Source organism: Lolium rigidum, chromosome 5 (genome assembly GCF_022539505.1).
Source record: "Lolium rigidum isolate FL_2022 chromosome 5, APGP_CSIRO_Lrig_0.1, whole genome shotgun sequence".
NCBI lineage: Eukaryota > Viridiplantae > Streptophyta > Magnoliopsida > Poales > Poaceae > Lolium > Lolium rigidum.
Genome location: NC_061512.1, coordinates 265,521,230 through 265,538,875, shown reverse-complemented (window position 1 = coordinate 265,538,875; position 17,646 = coordinate 265,521,230). Strand labels below are relative to the sequence as shown.

The 17,646-nt window shown below is 45.6% G+C and overlaps 1 protein-coding gene across 1 annotated transcript; it reads right to left on the bottom strand.

Annotated features, from left to right (window-relative positions):
* Positions 1-7,024: 7,024 nt before the first annotated feature.
* LOC124653843 (probable protein S-acyltransferase 19) lies at positions 7,025-14,033 on the bottom strand. The gene is made up of 9 exons (XM_047192905.1): positions 13,782-14,033; positions 10,506-10,619; positions 10,002-10,403; positions 9,855-9,923; positions 9,705-9,776; positions 9,421-9,546; positions 8,897-8,977; positions 8,617-8,805; positions 7,025-8,484 (listed from the first exon to the last, which is right to left on the bottom strand). Exons 1-9 carry the CDS (start codon positions 13,824-13,826, stop codon positions 7,519-7,521), a joined length of 2,064 nt encoding a protein of 687 aa, XP_047048861.1. The 5' UTR covers positions 13,827-14,033; the 3' UTR covers positions 7,025-7,518.
* Between the last annotated feature and the right edge of the window lie 3,613 nt (positions 14,034-17,646).

Here is a 17,646-nt window from a genome sequence, read left to right as displayed (position 1 = left end):
CGGGGGCTCCGGCGAAGACAGGGAGGAACGTCGGCGGCAGAGCGGACGTGGCTAACTAAATACGCCACACCGACGAAACTCCCGAGCCCGGCCCTGCAGGCTGGCTCGGAGCTGGAAAAGCAAACGTGGCGAGGCCAAGTACGCCACCCCGGCGAATCTTCGCAGTGCAACTCCTACGGCCAGCACGGCGGATCGGATCGGCACCATACCGAGAGACCGGTTCGGCATGATGCCGAAAAGAAGGGCGGTCGGCTATTCCAAGCCGTACCCCGACGATTACGAGATGATCCCGCCGCCACCAAAATATCGGCTCCCCGACTTCTCCAAATTCGGTGGATCGGATGGCTCCAGCTCCATCGAGCACGTCGGCCGATATTTGGCTCAACTAGGACCGGCTTCGGTGTCGGATCAGCTACGCGTGAGGCTCTTTTCACAGGTCCCTCACGGGATCGGCTTTTGGATGGTACACCTCTCTACCAGCGAACTCCATCCGAGTCTTGGAAGCAATTGGAAGAACAGTTCCATATGCAATACCATTCGGAAGCTTCCGAGTCCGGCATTGCCGATCTAGCACAACTACGTCGAAGCGCGGGGAAACGGTGACGGAATACATCCAGCGCTTCGAGGAATCTTAGGAACCGATGTTATTCGGTTCGTATAACCGAAAAGGAAGCAGACCGAGTTGGCGTAGCAGGCCTTGCAACACAGCTCAAGGACATGGCCTCCCAAGCGGATTATCCCTCACCGGCGCACATGGTTCAAAAACTATCGGCATATGAACGGCGCCACCCCGACCTCGTACCAAGACAAGTTCAAGCGTGCGATAGTCATGGTCGATACGGAGGAGGATGAAGTGCTCGCGGGAGGCCAAGAGATAGCAGTGGCTGAGTGGACTCGGGGAGGAACCCCCGTGGCCCGCAAATGGGTAAAGCCACCGGGGCCGCCTGAGGATTTGATTTTGACGTGACCAAGACCGAACAAATCTTCGACCTCCTGCTCAAGGAGAAACGAGCTTGACGGTTCCCGAAGGTCTCAAGTTCCCCACGGCGAAAGAGCTAAACGGAAAGCCGTACCGCAAATTCCACAACTCGCTTTCCCATGCCACCAACGACCGCCGGGTGTGGCGTCGCACATCCAAGCGGCGATAGAGAAGGGGCGGCTAATTTTCAACCAGTACGCCATGAAGGTCGACACCCAACCCTTCCCCGCCGTTAACATGGTAGGAATCACCTACCCCGAAGGTTGCCGACCCGGGCCCCTCGTTCGGCATCAACATGGTAGGGCCTGGAAACCACTCGGCAAAGATGGAGATGAGGGCAGCTCGCTCTCACAAAGAAGGATACGGATGAGGCCGCTCCATGCGATCGGCTCCGTCGTGATGGCAAGCGCTATGTCACGGAGGGGGAGGTGAAGAATATAAGATATCGGCGACCCCTCTCCGATCACCTCCTCAACAAATATGTTAATCGGTATGGTCAACGCCGGCGACCCTATTACGGTGATAGAGAAGATCGTTTGGCTAGAGAAGCCGGAAGATATCGTCGGCGGGATCACGATGAGGAGGAGCATGAGCGCTATGCCACGGAAGCATCAAGGGAGCAAGACGACAACGCCGGGCATTGGGACTGCCCCTTCTTCGGTACACTGCTGGGATTCGAGGAATGAGCCGATTGCCCACAATCGGCAATTGCCCGTAATGCAATCGGAAAAGAAGGAGGCAGCCAACGTGTCCGTGTTCGAGCGCTTAGGGCCTCTCCCACCACAAAGCAAATGCGGCTGAGTCACCTCGTTGGGCAGATCTTGAAGATTCGGAAGACGAGGGAGAAGTGGAAGAAGACAGGTACCACCGGCCAAGGTGGTGCCCGACGGACTCGGCCGTTCCCGAAGCGCGGGGTTCAGCGATTGCGCGGCCTGGAGGAAGCCGAAAGGTTGTACCTGCATACGCTAAGAAAGGCACGGCCCGATCCGGCTGCAAAGGTTCGGCGAACCCCGGATGAAGAGGGTCGTCCACGGAAAATGGAGTGGCGCCCTAAACGAGAGGAAAGCCGATGATGAGACATCGGTCGGCACAAACATGGTACTCGTCTTGCCGACGGAGCGTAGCGCTCCACGACTCTACGGAGCACACAAGGTGGACGACAGCAAGCGCATCAAGTCAGAGGTTGGGTTGGTTTCATCCAGCCTGACCAAGTAGCAAGATCAAACCAATGGGCAAACCAGGAGAGGCTGATCCTTGTGATCGGCCCCAAAAATTTACGAAGGGAACTTACAAAACCTTCAACGAACAAGCAACGTGGAGGCCGATTCCAGCAATCGGCCAAAATTATCCTCACCTACCTCTCTGCTCGGGTTCAACATATTTTCCAACGGAGCCGATACCATCAATTTTCTTGACGAGAATCGGCTCGGGGGGCACCCGGTATATGGAAATATGAGGGTATACAACGAAGCATCTCATCTTTTGTTGATGGTTATTGGAAAATGGGGGCCGATGCCCAGGGCGGCCGTAAAAAAAAAAAAAAACAAAAAAAAAATGAATGAAAATTCGAAAGTTTTCTTAAGGACATCGACTTAAGGACATGAAAGCCGATGCGGGGCCATCGACTCAAGGGAAATTTCTTCAAAGACAATGTCAGGAGCAGCATGTCAAGAATCAAGAAACAGCCGATGCGTAGCCATCGACTCTGGTTGTGCGAGGATTATCCAACCTGTGGGGTTAGTACAGCTGGGACGGAAGATTATCGGCTGTCAGAGGAAGAAAGAGGATCGGCTGTGGCACATTCTCGCCTCGAGTAAGAACTCGGGGGGCAGCTCACCTTGAAGGCTTTCCGCTCAGAGAAGCCGATTTGTGTTCAAATCGGCTGACGCTACATAAGGAATTTCCCCGCACACAATCAGGCCCGAGTCTACACAGTTCATGCGCGTATTCCTCGTCTCTGTTTTACATCGGCTGAGACTCGGGGGGCAACAGGCCTGGTAGATCGCTCTGTTGAAGGGCCGGTGCGTTGTTATCGGCTCATCACACATTGGCAAAGTGGGCAAATCGGCAAAATCAAAGTGGGGAACAATTCTTCATTGATAAGCGGGATTTCTTACATAAAGAACTGAATTGCTCTCAAAAGGAAATACGAGGGGATACATTGCCCCATCTACCACTACTGACCCTATGACAGAGGTCCTATCTACGGGCCGTCATTGTCCTCATCATCATCCTCCGAGCTCTCATCAGCACTGCTGCCAATGGGCTCTTCGTCGCTACTCCCGTAGCCCTCCATGGGGGCCTCATCCCCATCCTCGTCGTCGCCTGCTGTCGTCGTCCCACCACATGCGAAGGCGCTTCGCTGGTGGGTAGCCTTCGAGGGAGTCGTCATCGTCGTCGTCCTCCTCCTCCTCTTCTTCCTCCATCACCCCCTCGGAGGAGGTGAAGTCGTCCCAGGAGAAGCGATCGTCATCGCTCTCCTCCTCCGATTCCCCGTCGGCGAGGAAACGGAGGTCGCTCTCCCCGTCCGTCGAGGACCGGTGCGTCCTCGGACCAGATGGAGAAGTCATGATCTGACTCCTCCCCGGCCGCAATGGCGCGGCGGGTATTGGCCGCATGGGCTGCCGCTGGGTTGTGCTCCGGCGTCGGTTCGCGGGACATGGAGGACTGGCTGGAGGAGTCCGATGGGGCTGAGGAGGAAGAAGACATGATGGTGCAGGAGGGTTTTTGGGCTGCTAATGTGAGGATGCAGGGCAGAACTGTTCGTAGCGGTTAAATAAAGGGGGATGGTGAAAATTCAATGCCACAGCAGTTTCCAAGGAAGTGATGTTTGAAAGAAAAAAAAAAAGACTGCCAAATCACGCGGAGAAGTTGAGAAGGCAAGTCATCATGGTAACGGATACTGCGACGGTTCTGCCACGACATGACCCAACGAGAGCATAATGATTTTGGAAATTCCATTTCCAAAACCAGGGGGGCATGTGTTATCACCAAGATTTAACCGAGTCGGAGGTGGGCCGCAATCGGGATGGGCTTAAGGAAATATACGTGGAGAATTCTATGAATCGGCCTCGTTGGGTTTAATTGCCCGTGTATCCGTAACATATTAGATCTATTTTAGTTTAGAGATAGAATCTTAGTCGTGCACGGTTTAGTGCATGCCCACATTAGAAAGTCCCCTGGACTATAAATATGTACCTAGGGTTTATGGAATAAACAACAACTCACGTTCAACCCCAAAAACAAACCAATCTCGGCGCATCGCCAACTCCTTCGTCTCGAGGGTTTCTATCGGGTAAGCGACATGCTGCCTAGATCGCATCTTGCGATCTAGGCAGCACAAGCCCCACGTTGTTCATGCGTTGCTCGTACTCGAAGCGCTTTTGATGGCGAGCAACGTAGTTATCATTAGATGTGTTAGGGTTAGCATTGTTCTTCGTTTAAGCATGCTTACGTAGTGCAACCCTTGCATATCTAGCCGTCCTCACGCCTATCTCAGGTGTGGGGGCGGCACCCCGCTTGATCATTATTTAGTAGATCTGATCCGTTACGATTGCTCCTTGTTCTACAAGGATTAGTTTAATATCTGCAATAGTTTGGCCTTACAAAGGGGGGAGGATCCTGTGGCACGTAGGGTGGCGTTCGCAAGTCCTAAACGGGATGTTCCTAGGATCAACTTCATGTTGGTTTTTTGGCCTTGTTTAGGATCGGCTTACGAGCACCCTGCGTGGCCATCTGGCCCAACCTGGAGTAGGATGATCCGATTATGTGGTGAAAACCCTAAATCGTCGTAGATCTCATTAGCTTCATCTTGATCAAGCAGGACCACCAAGTATTCGTACACCCCGTACGGATCATGGGTGGATCGGCTCTTTGAGCCGATTCACGGGATAACCCGAGAGCCGATCGAGGCTCGTATTTAACGTTTACATGTATGCCCTGCAGGAAACTAAGCGAGGCAATCTCATCACCTTCCCGACCAGGTATAGGTCAGGTGGCACGCCCTTGCACTTCGCAACGCCGCGTGTGACCAGAAGAGCATTGCGGGCCGTCGCTCGGAGGGGTCTCAGCCAGCCGCAGCTCTAGGCTCCCCCCGGCTCTACAGTGTTGACAAGGCCGCTGCCCGCCGGTGGGTTTTGGCAGTCAACAATACCATAAGACACATACAACGTTTCACTTTACAAAGAACTTTCCCGTAGTCCTGGTTTCCATTTTCAGATCATGATTTAGCATTATACCTATTCTGACACCTAGCGTAGAATGGTTTATGGGGTAGAAGCTTACCCATGAACTTTCTGTGTATGTTATAACGATAGTCCTGCAAATGATAAAAACAAATTTCACATATTGGACCGTCAGTGTCATGCCAAAGCTGAAGTACACCAGAAATATCCATGGAGTCCTCTAATTTGTTCATTTCTAAACTTATCATAATCTGCTTCATCTTTAGAAATTCAGCAAAACTAACCCTTCTGTTGATGATCCTTTCATTAGTGAGCTGCTGGCATGTAAAGTTGGGTTGGAGGCTGTTGTTAGAAGCCAACTAAACTGATAATGTTTAGCTGCGATATATATTCATTTGTTGTTCATGTCTTCACACTCTGTTAGTAACAAAGTAGATATGTCATTGTTGTTTCATTTTCAAAAAAATAATTGGAGCCTTGCACTCAGTGATTTCCTTTCACCGCCTTTTTCCTAGCTGTTTATTGTCTAAAATATGAGTGATAGATATCAAAGCAAACTTCCTTTTTCTATGACTCATTCAACATGGTGTTACATAGGTACATGCTCTCCCGAGCATCGGTTCCACAACATTCCATTATAAAAGAAGTTTGCAAGAGAGGATATTGCACATTTAGGTGACCTTATTGCAGTTATTTCAAAGCTGTCGAGGCGAGCACAAGTGCCTCTTGAATATGCAATATACACTGGCCGATACAGGAACAGGGTAGATAAATCTTCTCTAGTAGCAGTGGCGGAGCTTGGCTAGAATATGGTATATGGGGGAAACACAAAATAACAATGTCTTTGGGTGGGGGTGGTGGTGGGGGTGGTGGGGGGGGGGGGGGGGGAGTGGCCCCCTCTAACTTGAAACATCTTTATGTATTTGTTAGTATACAACTAAAATTGTGTCTTATGGTAAAACATAATTTTAGATGTATACCATAAAACACATACCACATTTCACTTTACAAAGAATTTTCCCGTAGTCATGGTTTCCATCAGATTAGTATTTTCAGATCCTGATTTAGCATTATACCTATTCTGCAACATAGCACATAATGGTTTATGGGGTAGAAGCTTACCCATGAACTGTCGTGTGTATGTTATAACAATAGCCCTGCAAATTATAAAAACAAACTTCACATATTGGACCGTTGGTGTCATGCCCATGCTGAAGTTAAACCAGAAATATTCATACAGTCGTCTAATTTGTTCATAAATTCAGCAAAAATAACCCTTCTGTTGATGATCCTTTCATCAGTGAGCTGCTGGCATGTAGAGTTGGGTTGGAGGCTGCTGCCAGAAGCCAATTAACTCAAATTACTCAACAAACAGACCGTGCAATCTTAGTGTCTGTTTGGCATGATTCGAGGCAGGCGCAGAAGGAGTCCACATCCTGAATGAGGTCAAGATTATTAGTAATTCTTTCAAGCCTTTTCATGCAAATCATTCTGCAAACTTTGTGGCACATGTGGGTGCGAAAGAAGCTCTCAGCTTAGGCGCATCTATATATTTTGATGTAACACCTAGCTTCCTGCCTAGGATTATCTAAGCAGATTATAATCATGTTTCTTGTGTGGGCCAGGCACCTAACCGAGAATGAACAAGACACTTTTCATATTCATCTCCCGTTCTTGACACTAGTCTAATCTCATGGCAATTAATGGCTTGTTCACAAGCCATGAGACCTAAAATATGTACCAGTCATATGTGATTCCTACAAAACTTGAATAATCATTAAAATGGTAAGTTATACTACTATGTTATATTAATAAAATGATAATCAAATGAACACAGCGCCACGCAGCAACCAGCATCATCTATGTTAAAACTCACTCCACAAATGAAGTAAAACCAATCAAAACCCGAACGGGCAGCCTTGAAGGTGTTACTGTTACATAGCCAAGACATACATGTGGGCTGTAACGAATAAAACTAACACTCCCAAGGCCTGCAATGTGCAAGAAAGCGAGCTGCCAATCCGAAGGTGTTTACATCAGGAAAAGTTTAATCAGGCCCCTTCTACTACATGTCTAGCGCATCACACGGCTCACCACCTAAACACACATGAAAGAAACCGACAGGTATCGATCAGTTTGTAACATCCAACAAAGTTAGCGCCATCCTCGCTCTAACCATTATCGCAATCCCTGCACGTGAGGACTGCTACTCTTCGATGCAACCCCGGGTCTCTGACACTTTTCATGTGGGGTGCAGTGCAACAACATCACCCCATTGTCACGGTGGCACTTGAGCAGGTGACATAGAGCAGTAAAACAGCAGGTAAAAGTCACTCGTCAATAAACTGGGCTCCTCTAAAACTTCCCAGGCTCAAACAGCGGGAAGGAGCCCGTGCGAGCCCTCTCGCCACGGATATCACGCTGCTGGGCGCTCGGATCTCTGCTTGCCTCGGGGCGCGCTCTTGTGCCCGCCTCACTCCTTTCAGCGTTGATGCCAGTGGTGCTCAAGATGGGCCCACCAAAGAATATCGACTGGCCTGTGTATGTCAACCTCTCAGAGGGCTGCCCTGGAGGAATCGCTGCTGAAGATGCGTTTGCAGGCGCAAGATTTCTACCATGGTTGCCCGGTTCACCACTTGGGTTTGCCAAGAAACCTGGGTTTCTTGCGGGGAGCTCGACACCAGGTCCTGTTCTTGTTTGCGCAAGTACTGACACATACCGCCCAGCCTCTTGATCCCATACAACAGATGCTCTTCGGTTCTCCCGGACATAAGATGTGGCTGACTGGAACATTGGGTTGTTTATCTGCGTGGTAGGAACAGGTGGCCTTGTAATCCCCAGCGCAGGCCTTTCGGGAGGTGGAGCTGGATGAGGCGCTGCACGAGACTGAGAGTGAGTGGCGAGCTTGTGGATGTGGACCGGGCTGCTTAAACTGCTCGCAGTCTGTGTGCCTGTCTCGTAGTCATCCATGCTTGCAAGACTCTGCGGGTATGAGTTCTGAAGAGGAGAGAGCCTCATCTCACTCCGGGATTCCTTTGTACCGTTGTAGTCGACACTCATGCTACTCCTGACACTGGCATTGCCACTGGAGCTAATGTCAGCTTCATGGCCATGGCGGGCATCTATTGGCCGGAGAACGGAGGATGATGCCCGGGCTTTGGCTGCAGCTTTCATTACCTCATTCCTGTCCAGCTTTGCAAGGCTCCGGGCACTGATCTTGACTGGCTTCTTGGATTTGTTTGCTCTTTCAGCATATCCAGCAGCATCAGGATCCACAGTTGAAGGTACCATCCCAGGGTCCAAATGTGGAATCACTTCATCCTGGTTGACAGTTTCAGTACAACTAAATTTAGTATGGCCATAGGATTGCTTCCAACAATATAATTATTATTTTTCTATCTCAAAGTCATGACTAAACTTTCAAAGATGTAGCACTTGAAATACGCAACTTACGTGATCAATAAATATTCTTGGAGGTGTACACCAAGCACCCTTGTGGTGAAGGCCAAGAGAACTTCCAACACTGAATCCCGTGGTGGCTGAATTTGATGGGGAATAGATGATATTTGCTCCTTCCTCATCCTCTGGTAGTCCCTCACTCATAGCTCTCATTGCAACCACATAATCATAGGTTGTGATCCCCTGATACAGAATATAGACAACGAACGCAGCTGAGCAAGCAAGATAAACTTTGCATATATATTACATTTCTGGTGTGAGGTGTGAGTCAAACCTTTCTGATCAATATCATGTGGAAGAAGAAAAGTTCCCCTAAAGGTACGCAGGCCACCAATGAAAGCAAAGTGAATAAACCCTGGACATAAGAATTTTACAATTCAATTAATTATAGGCCAAGAAGACACAAAAATTCTAAAAAGCAAGAACCTGTGAGTACTACTCAGTATACATTAGACCCAATTTGTATGTACCACAGGTATTGCAATGATAGCTACAAAATGTAAGATAGTTAAAGAATCCTAAACAGTAATTAATGCACTTCCAGAAGGTAAAAATAATGAGCTACCAAGCACATCAAAAATTCGTTGTATTCCAAGTTTCTTACAAGAGACTGCAACTGTAATACGAAACAATAACTTAAGTAACATCATAACTTTTCATCAGCATGTATGGACTACAGCAAAATAAAAGGAAACAGTATTGGAATACCGCATCAGATAACGATAAAAGATGCTGCTTCAGATAACTTACTATAAACAAGAGGGATAAAAAAGTGTAACAAATCCTTATGGTACTTACTACAATGACAGCAAAGGGAGCAGGAGTCAAGCCATTTCCAAGCTTTTCTTGGATATTTCTTGTTGAATTCTTATCGACAAAGCAGATGACAAGAACAGCAATGCCCACTCCAACTTCAATTGCAAGCTGTCACACAGGAGAGTATAAATATTCAGTACCATAAAGAGAAAATAATAACTTTATACGAACCTCTACAGGCAATAAAAATGATATGTTTAACTACTGCAGTCCTCTTGCATGCTCTCGGAACAAAATGATATGTATAACAGGTCAGCATTACAGACCCATAGGAGACTGATGGCCATCAGAGCAATAAACGTGAAGTAGTTCTTCCTCCCAACACAATTATTCAGCCACTGCAAAAGATGCTCGTATCAGCTATATGCAATTAAAATATTAGAAGGTAGAATGCTAACACAGTCCAAGAAAGTCACCCGACAATGATGATCAAATCCATCCACACACTTGTCACAACTTCTGCAATGTTTACTGAATTTGCAAACCTGTAAAATTAATTTATTAAAATATATTAAATGGGCATTAGCTTCAAATAAGCCTACTGCATGCTAAAATCAGCATACCTCAGCATTGCATAATGTGCAAAAAAGAGCTTCTTCGCCACTAGCTTGTTGCTCTGAATCATCAGGCTTTCGGCAGTCCTCCTTGACAAATAAAGCGCACACGATCCCACCAAGGAAGTAACAGTTTGATCTTTTCTTCGGCAGTTGTGAGCTCAGATTTATGTTTGCTTCCCCTATAGACGAACCTCTCTGATTAGAATGGCCATCTAGAGAGCTTCTGCAAGTAGATGTTGGAGAGTGAGTTCCAACACCACTGTTTGCTTTCTGGGGTAAGTTTATGCCTCCCGATCCGTCGTTGTTGACAGGTACATTGATAAATCCATCCTCAAACTTTGACATGATCCCAGGATCAGCAGGGTTAATACTTGTGCACCGGACGTAAAGGATGAAAACAGCCAATGCCTGGAAATGATGTGGAGAGTCTTTCATAATACTACAAGATAGCCTCTCTTCACTTCAGATAATCAGAAAGACATTAAAATAAGGACACTTTTGAAGACTTACAATGGGAGTATAAATGCCGATCGCAACATACTCAAGGACTTGCTTTCCCAGAAATGGTGCAAAGAAGGCATAAAATGCAACCACCAGAAGGAAGAATACAGTGATTGCAACAATCTGCCAAAAAAGACATTATAAATTAGTAAAAAATGTGAAACAGGCCTTTAAAAGTGTGAAACTTGTACGAGAACTGATCCCACAACTATATAATAGACTGTAATTCCACAAGTGCATTCACTTCTCTTCTCTCTACATGCATATTAGATTTTCTACAAATCCAAGGCTTCTGCAACAGTTAAATAGTAATGATCCTCTCCAATTTTAGTGTTTGTTCATATGGTTCAATCACTTGGATGGGCATAGGCTGTAGGTGCAAAATCATAAGATTCCAAACCATACAAGACAGACATTGTTACAAAAACAAGCAGATATGAACAAACATTAGCAATGTATCACAGAAATGTAACTGAAGATTAACAAGCTTGGGCTTGGCAATAATATTTTTCTCGGAATGTAACTGAAGATTGACAAGCTTCGGCTTGGCAGTAATATTTTTCTGAGGCCTAAACAACTGGCTATCCTTTTATTGAACAGAACCAAAACCATGAAACAATCACTTGACAACATCAAGTGACTACATCAGATGGAAAAGTTGCCTATGTTGCCAAAAATCGCCATACACAAAGATATTTCAATGGTGACACTTTGGCCTTTGCCACAAGAGAAACCAAATTAGTAGCCTGCAAGCGGAAGAGTTATCGCTGCTCTTAATCAGGATGAGTGTTTTTCTACCAAATTTGTGAGGTCCATAACATTCAATGCAAAATTAGGAAAACAGTAATCTCCAATGTTTAAAGAAAAAGCTTAGGTGTTACTGAGCTAAATCTCCCATAAGCAGCAGATCGATTAAATTTGAGCATATTGTCTTGGCAATCAGTAGCCACTAGAACAGGAAAAAAAACAGGCAAAACGTCCACGGGATCACCTGGCCCGAATTATTCCAAATCCCCACCCCTAACATACAAAAAAAACCAATGGCACGGCCAAACTGTCCCTTTGGGAACCTTCCTACATGCAGACAGAAATAGCACAAAGCTCACAGGTTCAGACATCACTCCTCCATAAGTGGATAATTTAGCAAAAGGGTTTTACTACTTCCAGCTGAATTAACAAGCAACCGTTTCAGACAGAAGTACACCGTTTATCAACCCTGCTTTATCCGACCGCAAGGGCCCAAGCGGAGGAACAACCCTAGATCGATGGCTCAACGAACCATAACAAATCTAAATAACACAGACAGCAGAATTCGCCAGATTTCTAAGCCGTTTCACAACCGCTGCATCCAGACTCAATCCCTCTGGAACTCACATCACCGTTACGCTAATATATTTCGCGGGTGACCCTTCGCCCCAAGAGAAACTAGACTATTATTAGCATTTAAAAGGAGAAATGTTTTTGCTACCACGTAACCAGGAAGAGTTTTCTACCGAATGTGCGAGGTTCCTAAAATTTGATGCTAAATTAGGAAACGATTTATGGTTTCAGGATAAAGCTTAGGAGGCACGGAGCTAAATCTCCCACATCCAACAGAACCCACAAAGTAGACAGAAACATTGTGATTCTGCACCACTATTAGTGTACAAACCAACTTAAAAGCTGCACCTATTTTTAGCCGTTGAATCGACTACATTTTAGCATATTGTATCGGCAAACACTAGCCACCAGTACAAGAAAGGAAACAGGCAAAACGTTCACGGGATCACCCGGCCCGGTTAAACAGTGATCTCCAAGGTTTAAAGAAAAAGCATGGGTATTACTGAGCTAAATCTCCCATAACCAGCAGATCAATTAAGTTTGAGCATATTTTCTTGGCAATCACTAGCCACTAGTACGAGAAAAAAATCGGCAAACGTCCACGGGATCACCCGGCCCGAATTATTCCGAATCCCCAATCCTGATGGAGAACAAGCAGACATACAAAACAAACCAATGGCACGGCCAAACTGTCCCTTTGGGAAGCTTCCTACATGCAGACCGAAATAAGCACAAAGCCAACAGGTTCAGACACGACTCCTCCATAAGTGGATAATTTAGCAAAAAGGGTTTTACTACTTCCAGCTGAATTAACAAGCAACCATTTCAGACAGAAGTACAGTTTATCAACCCTGCTTTACCCAACCGCAAGGGCCCAAAGCTGAGGAGCAACCCTAGATGGCTCAACGAACCATACCAAATCTAACTAACACAGACGGCAGAATTCGCCAGATTTCTAAGCCATTTCACAACCGCTGCATCCAGACTCAGTCCCTCTGGAACTCACATCACCGTTACGCAAATATATTTCGCAGGTGACCCTTCGCCCCAAGAGAAACTAAACTATCACTAGCATGTAGTGAGAAATGTTTTTGCTACCACGTAACTAGGAAGAGTTTTCTACCGAATGCGCGAGGTTCCTGACGTTCGACGCTAAATCAGGACAAGATCCATGGTTGAGGATAAAGCTTAGGAGGCGCGGAGCTAAATCTCCCATAGGCAACAGAACCCACAAAGTAGACAAAACCATTGTGATTCTGCACCACTACTAGTGCACAAGCCAACTTAAAAACTGCACCTATTTTTAGCCATTGAATCAACTACATTTCAGCATATCCTCTCAGCAATCACTAGTCACTAGTACAATAAAAGAAACAGGCAAACCCAGCCCGGTTCACTCCAGGTCCCAACTATCCCTTTGGGAGCCTTCCTACATGCAGCCGGAAATAGACAAAAAAAAACACATGTTTCAGACCTCGCTCCTGGGTAAACGGGTGATTCAGCAAAGAAGTGTTTTGCAGAGAATACATATCAACCCTGCTTCATCAGACCAGTCAAAACCGACGAACAACCCTAGATAGCTCGACGAACATTTACCAAATCTAACACGAATTCGCCAGGTTTCTGACCCATTTCGCAGTCCTTCCGGCCTCAACCCCTCCGGAACTCACGGTACCATGCGCCTCCATACAGGCAGACACAACCAGACGAAGAAGAGAAAAAGAAAAGGAAGAATGAGAGAAACCAACCACCGCCAAGCTGTCTCTCTCCTCCCAGCAGATCTTCGGCCGGGGAGTTTCCAGCGGCGCGAGCTCACGGGGACGGAATCGCGCAGAGAATTCCTACGGCTACCGACGACGCAGCGACGGGATCGAGGAGACGGACCAGAGTAAAGTCCAGTACTTTGTCCTGGCTGCGCCGATCCAGGGACCCCGATAGGGAGAAGGGAGGGGCTGGTGGGCGAACCTGTAAGGTGTGGGCCGGGAGCTGCCACCCGTGCTTCCTCGCCATGGCTGGCGGCGGCGCTCCCTCTCTCCTCGGTCGCCGGCGGCGGGCGGCGGACGCCTCCCAAAATGCTTTTCGGGAGATGGGTTTGGTAGTGTCAGTAATTACGAGAGAAGAACAGGGCTCAAAGATTTCAACAGAATTATAAATAAAACCTCTCTCTAGACTGGGTTTTCGCTTGCCTTTTCCAGAGTGATTTTCTCTCTCTAGAGTGATGATGGTGATCTGTGATGGCCTTTTCAGTATTGGTTTGTTGGGTGAGATTATTGGTCTGTTGGGGAAGATTGGGTCAACTGGGTTCTACTGTTCATATATTTGGATTTTTGGGCTTTGGAGAAGATACAAGATGTGTTTCGATTTTCAAGCCTTATGCTTTTGGTCGTAAAAAGATTTTGGTAGCATTCGTCGCGTAAATCCAAGGTGGTGGTTAGTCGGGACCTACCGGACACGCGACGGCGGACCTACCACGGTGGCGAGAAGGTGCATCTCCCCTCTTGTATTGCCTTAAGGAACCCAGCAGCAAGTGTTGGCCATGGAGGTGGAGCTCTAGGTCGAAGCTTTTATGTCCATGTTGAAGGTTTTGACGTGGGAAACTTCAAACCCTAGGTTCACAAATTGGCGCGAAAAGTCCCCTCCAGCATTTGTTTTTCTTGTGTATTGAATGGCATTGTAAAGAGCATGCTATATTTGCTAATTAAACACCAAAAAATTCCAGTCTAATTTATGAAGCAGTAAATATATGGCTCTTCATTAGTTATGCTTCAAGCTCCGCCGCCGGAATCGGCCTTGTATGAATTAATAATCCGTAATCTTCGTCATTTATTGCCGATGGCAAGTACCAGACCACATCAAGCCATCCGCTTCCATCCTCCACATAGTCGTGTTCTAGTGGGCTAGATTTTTTTCTTCTATCAGAAAGGCACACGTTCCGTCGACATTATAAGATATTTAAAACATAATAAATATTTTTTTCGTAAATAATAATGTGTACATTCAAGTATGAACGTGAGAAAAAAGGCATAAGGATGAACCCGAATCACATCAGCGAGTTTTCTTGGAAATTCCCTTTAAAACATAAACCCCTCTATAAAATACTCTTGTCCCAAAATATAAGGAGCTCCTTAAATTTCATTACTCAACAACTTACAACTTTGACTATGATTTATGCTTACAATATGTTCACGAAATTTGTATAAATATGTATGACATGAAAGAGATTTCCAATACAAATGCAAGGATACAATGTAAACATATGCACTCCATATAATTTCATACATATTAGTGGTGAAAGTCATGTATCAAAGACCGTGCAAAAAAATCGTGCATTATAATTAGGACGGAGGAAGTATGTACTCTAGCTTTATTAATTAACAAAAAAAATAGTGCTCTCGCTGGTTACTTTGAAGAAGAAGAAAAAAGCACTAGTTACATTGCCACATGCGGCACTAGTTTCCTGTGCTAGGTCGTTGATTATTATAAGTGATCCTGCGACACCTTTATTATTATTTTTCTCTGAATAATTTGGCGATTAGGTTTGAGCCAAACATTCCACGGGAGGACAGCAAGAAGAATCTCAACCGAACGGGCACATTCTTCATCCATTTTATGCTTCCAATCATCAGGAGAGCAGGTTCTTTATCGGGGAAAAACATCAGGAGAGCAGGTGACGTGAGCGGGGTCAGGATAATAAGACCACTCACGTAATTCCAAGAGCACGGAGGAAACCGTATAAATTGGTTGCGTGTCCTCACTTGCACGAAATTTTCTTGGCATTTGCGTTTGGTCCGGACGGCTTCTGTACATGTACGTGGTACGGGGTAGCGTAGAAACTGGAGTATTTCTCTATTTTTTATGTATAGGAAAAATAGCCGGAACAATCTTTCTCGGCGTAGGAACGAGCAGGACTTGGGCTCTCATGCTTCGGGTAAATATACATGTCAACCTGCAGGCCGGTCTTCATTTTTTTTCTTTTTTGGAGGAAACAGACCTCTCTCTAGACTCTCTCTTAACCTTTTTCATTGCCCTGTGGTTTTCTCTCTCTACAGCGATGGTGATCTGTGATACCCTTTTCTGAGGAGTGAGGAGTGGTTTGTTGGGAAGGTTGGGTCAATAAAGGGCTGGTTCTAGGCAGAGACGGAGCTGCCATATTGTCATGGGGTCAGCTGACCCTGGTACTACTTTCATCCTAAGGCTTAAGGCTTATATTTTTTTGGAAAAGTCAAAGCAAGTAAAATTTGACCGAATTTTTAGAATAAACTATCAATAAATATGATATTTTGTAGATAGCACATGAAAATATATTTCATTATCTATCTAACAATATTAATTTTGTATTTGAGATGTTAATGTTTTTTTATAAAAACTTAGTCAAACTTAACATAGTTTGACTTTCTGAAGAAAAAAAATAAGCCTTAAGCCTTGGGATGGAGGTAGTGTTATTTTGCATAAGATGACACCGGTGAATTAGAGATAATATTGAGCTGATCCCACTGAGATTCTTTCCTAACTTCGCCCCTAGTTCTAGGGATTCTTGGAAGATACTCTATGGAATAATGGCAAGAATGTCAAGGTGTTGAGAGCTATTTAGGATCATGATTGTAGAGGATTAAGAGAAGATGCAATGTGTGTTCAGATTGTCAAAGTTTAAGCTTTTCGTCTTGATTTTTTTCCCTATGAGATCTGTTTCATCAACCCAAGGCGGAGCTTAGTGAAGACCCGCTAGGGCACGTAGTGGTAGAACTAGTAGGGCAACGTCCTTTGGCGGAGCATGGTACGTCCTCCCTATATGGCCTTCGGTGACCCAGTGATGATTCTTCAAATCCTAGGTCTCACCAGTCGCCACTGAGGGGTCGTGCCCTCCCACCGAGGACATGATTTTCATGCTCATTAAATAGTGCTATGTAGAATATTAAAGTTTTAGTCTAATTTCATGATGCAATGAGTGTTTGAACCTTAATTAATTATGCCCTAAGGTCTGCGATGGTGATCAGCCTCTAAATCCATATTCCATAATCTTCATCATTTCTTGTGACCTGATAATATTGATTTGACATGGTACATGTTGGTAGTTTTTTCTAAAAAGTTGATCAAAATTTACATTGTTTGACTGTCGGGAAAATTCGAAATTAAGTGTCTTGTAAGCGGCCATGCAACACCTTCACCCCTTGGAATATAAGAGGATTAGGTTTAAGTCAATCATTCCACGTCATGACAGGTAGAAAGAATCTCACCAAACCTAGCTCGATACATTCTTCCCTTAACAATGATTAACGGAGTTGACATCATCACGAGAGAGCAGCTGACACGAGCGGGCCAGAATAATACAGGCATACAGCTAGCCACTCACGTAATGACGTAAATCCAAGAAATGGAATTTGAGTGAGCACGAAGGAAACCTAGTACTCCCTCCGTCCTAGAGAGTAAGACATATTTCCAAAAAACTATTTGTCCCATAACCCTCACTTCTAAGGCATAATTTTATTTAATGAGGGAGAGAAAGGGGTTGCATGCACCAACGAGGGAGAGAAAGAGAATGCATGCCCCAATGAGGAAGAGAAAGAGCCTGCATGCACCAATGAGAGAGAGAAAATGAGACCCAATCAGCTAGTACCTTGGGCCAAGATATTCAAAAATTGTGACTTACAAACTAGGACGGAGGGAGTAGTGTTGTGTCCAAATCCTGCTGTTCCAAAATAGTATCCACTTGCCCTGTCTCGATAGCTTCGATGCAGGAAAATGCTACCCACTCTGTTTTAAAATAATAACTTGCTCAATAGTTTTTAGATGCAACCGAAATCTAGATAATTTTAAGCATCTTATTTCGAGA

Coding starts and splice junctions, on each gene's coding strand:
- LOC124653843 (XM_047192905.1), bottom strand. CDS start 13,826: ATGGCGAGGAAGCACGGGTGGCAGCTCCCGGCCCACACCTTACAG. Junction 9,924..10,001: donor GCACATTATGCAATGCTGAG/GTATGCTGATTT, acceptor TTAATTTTACAG/GTTTGCAAATTCAGTAAACA. Junction 9,777..9,854: donor GATTTGATCATCATTGTCGG/GTGACTTTCTTG, acceptor CATCTTTTGCAG/TGGCTGAATAATTGTGTTGG.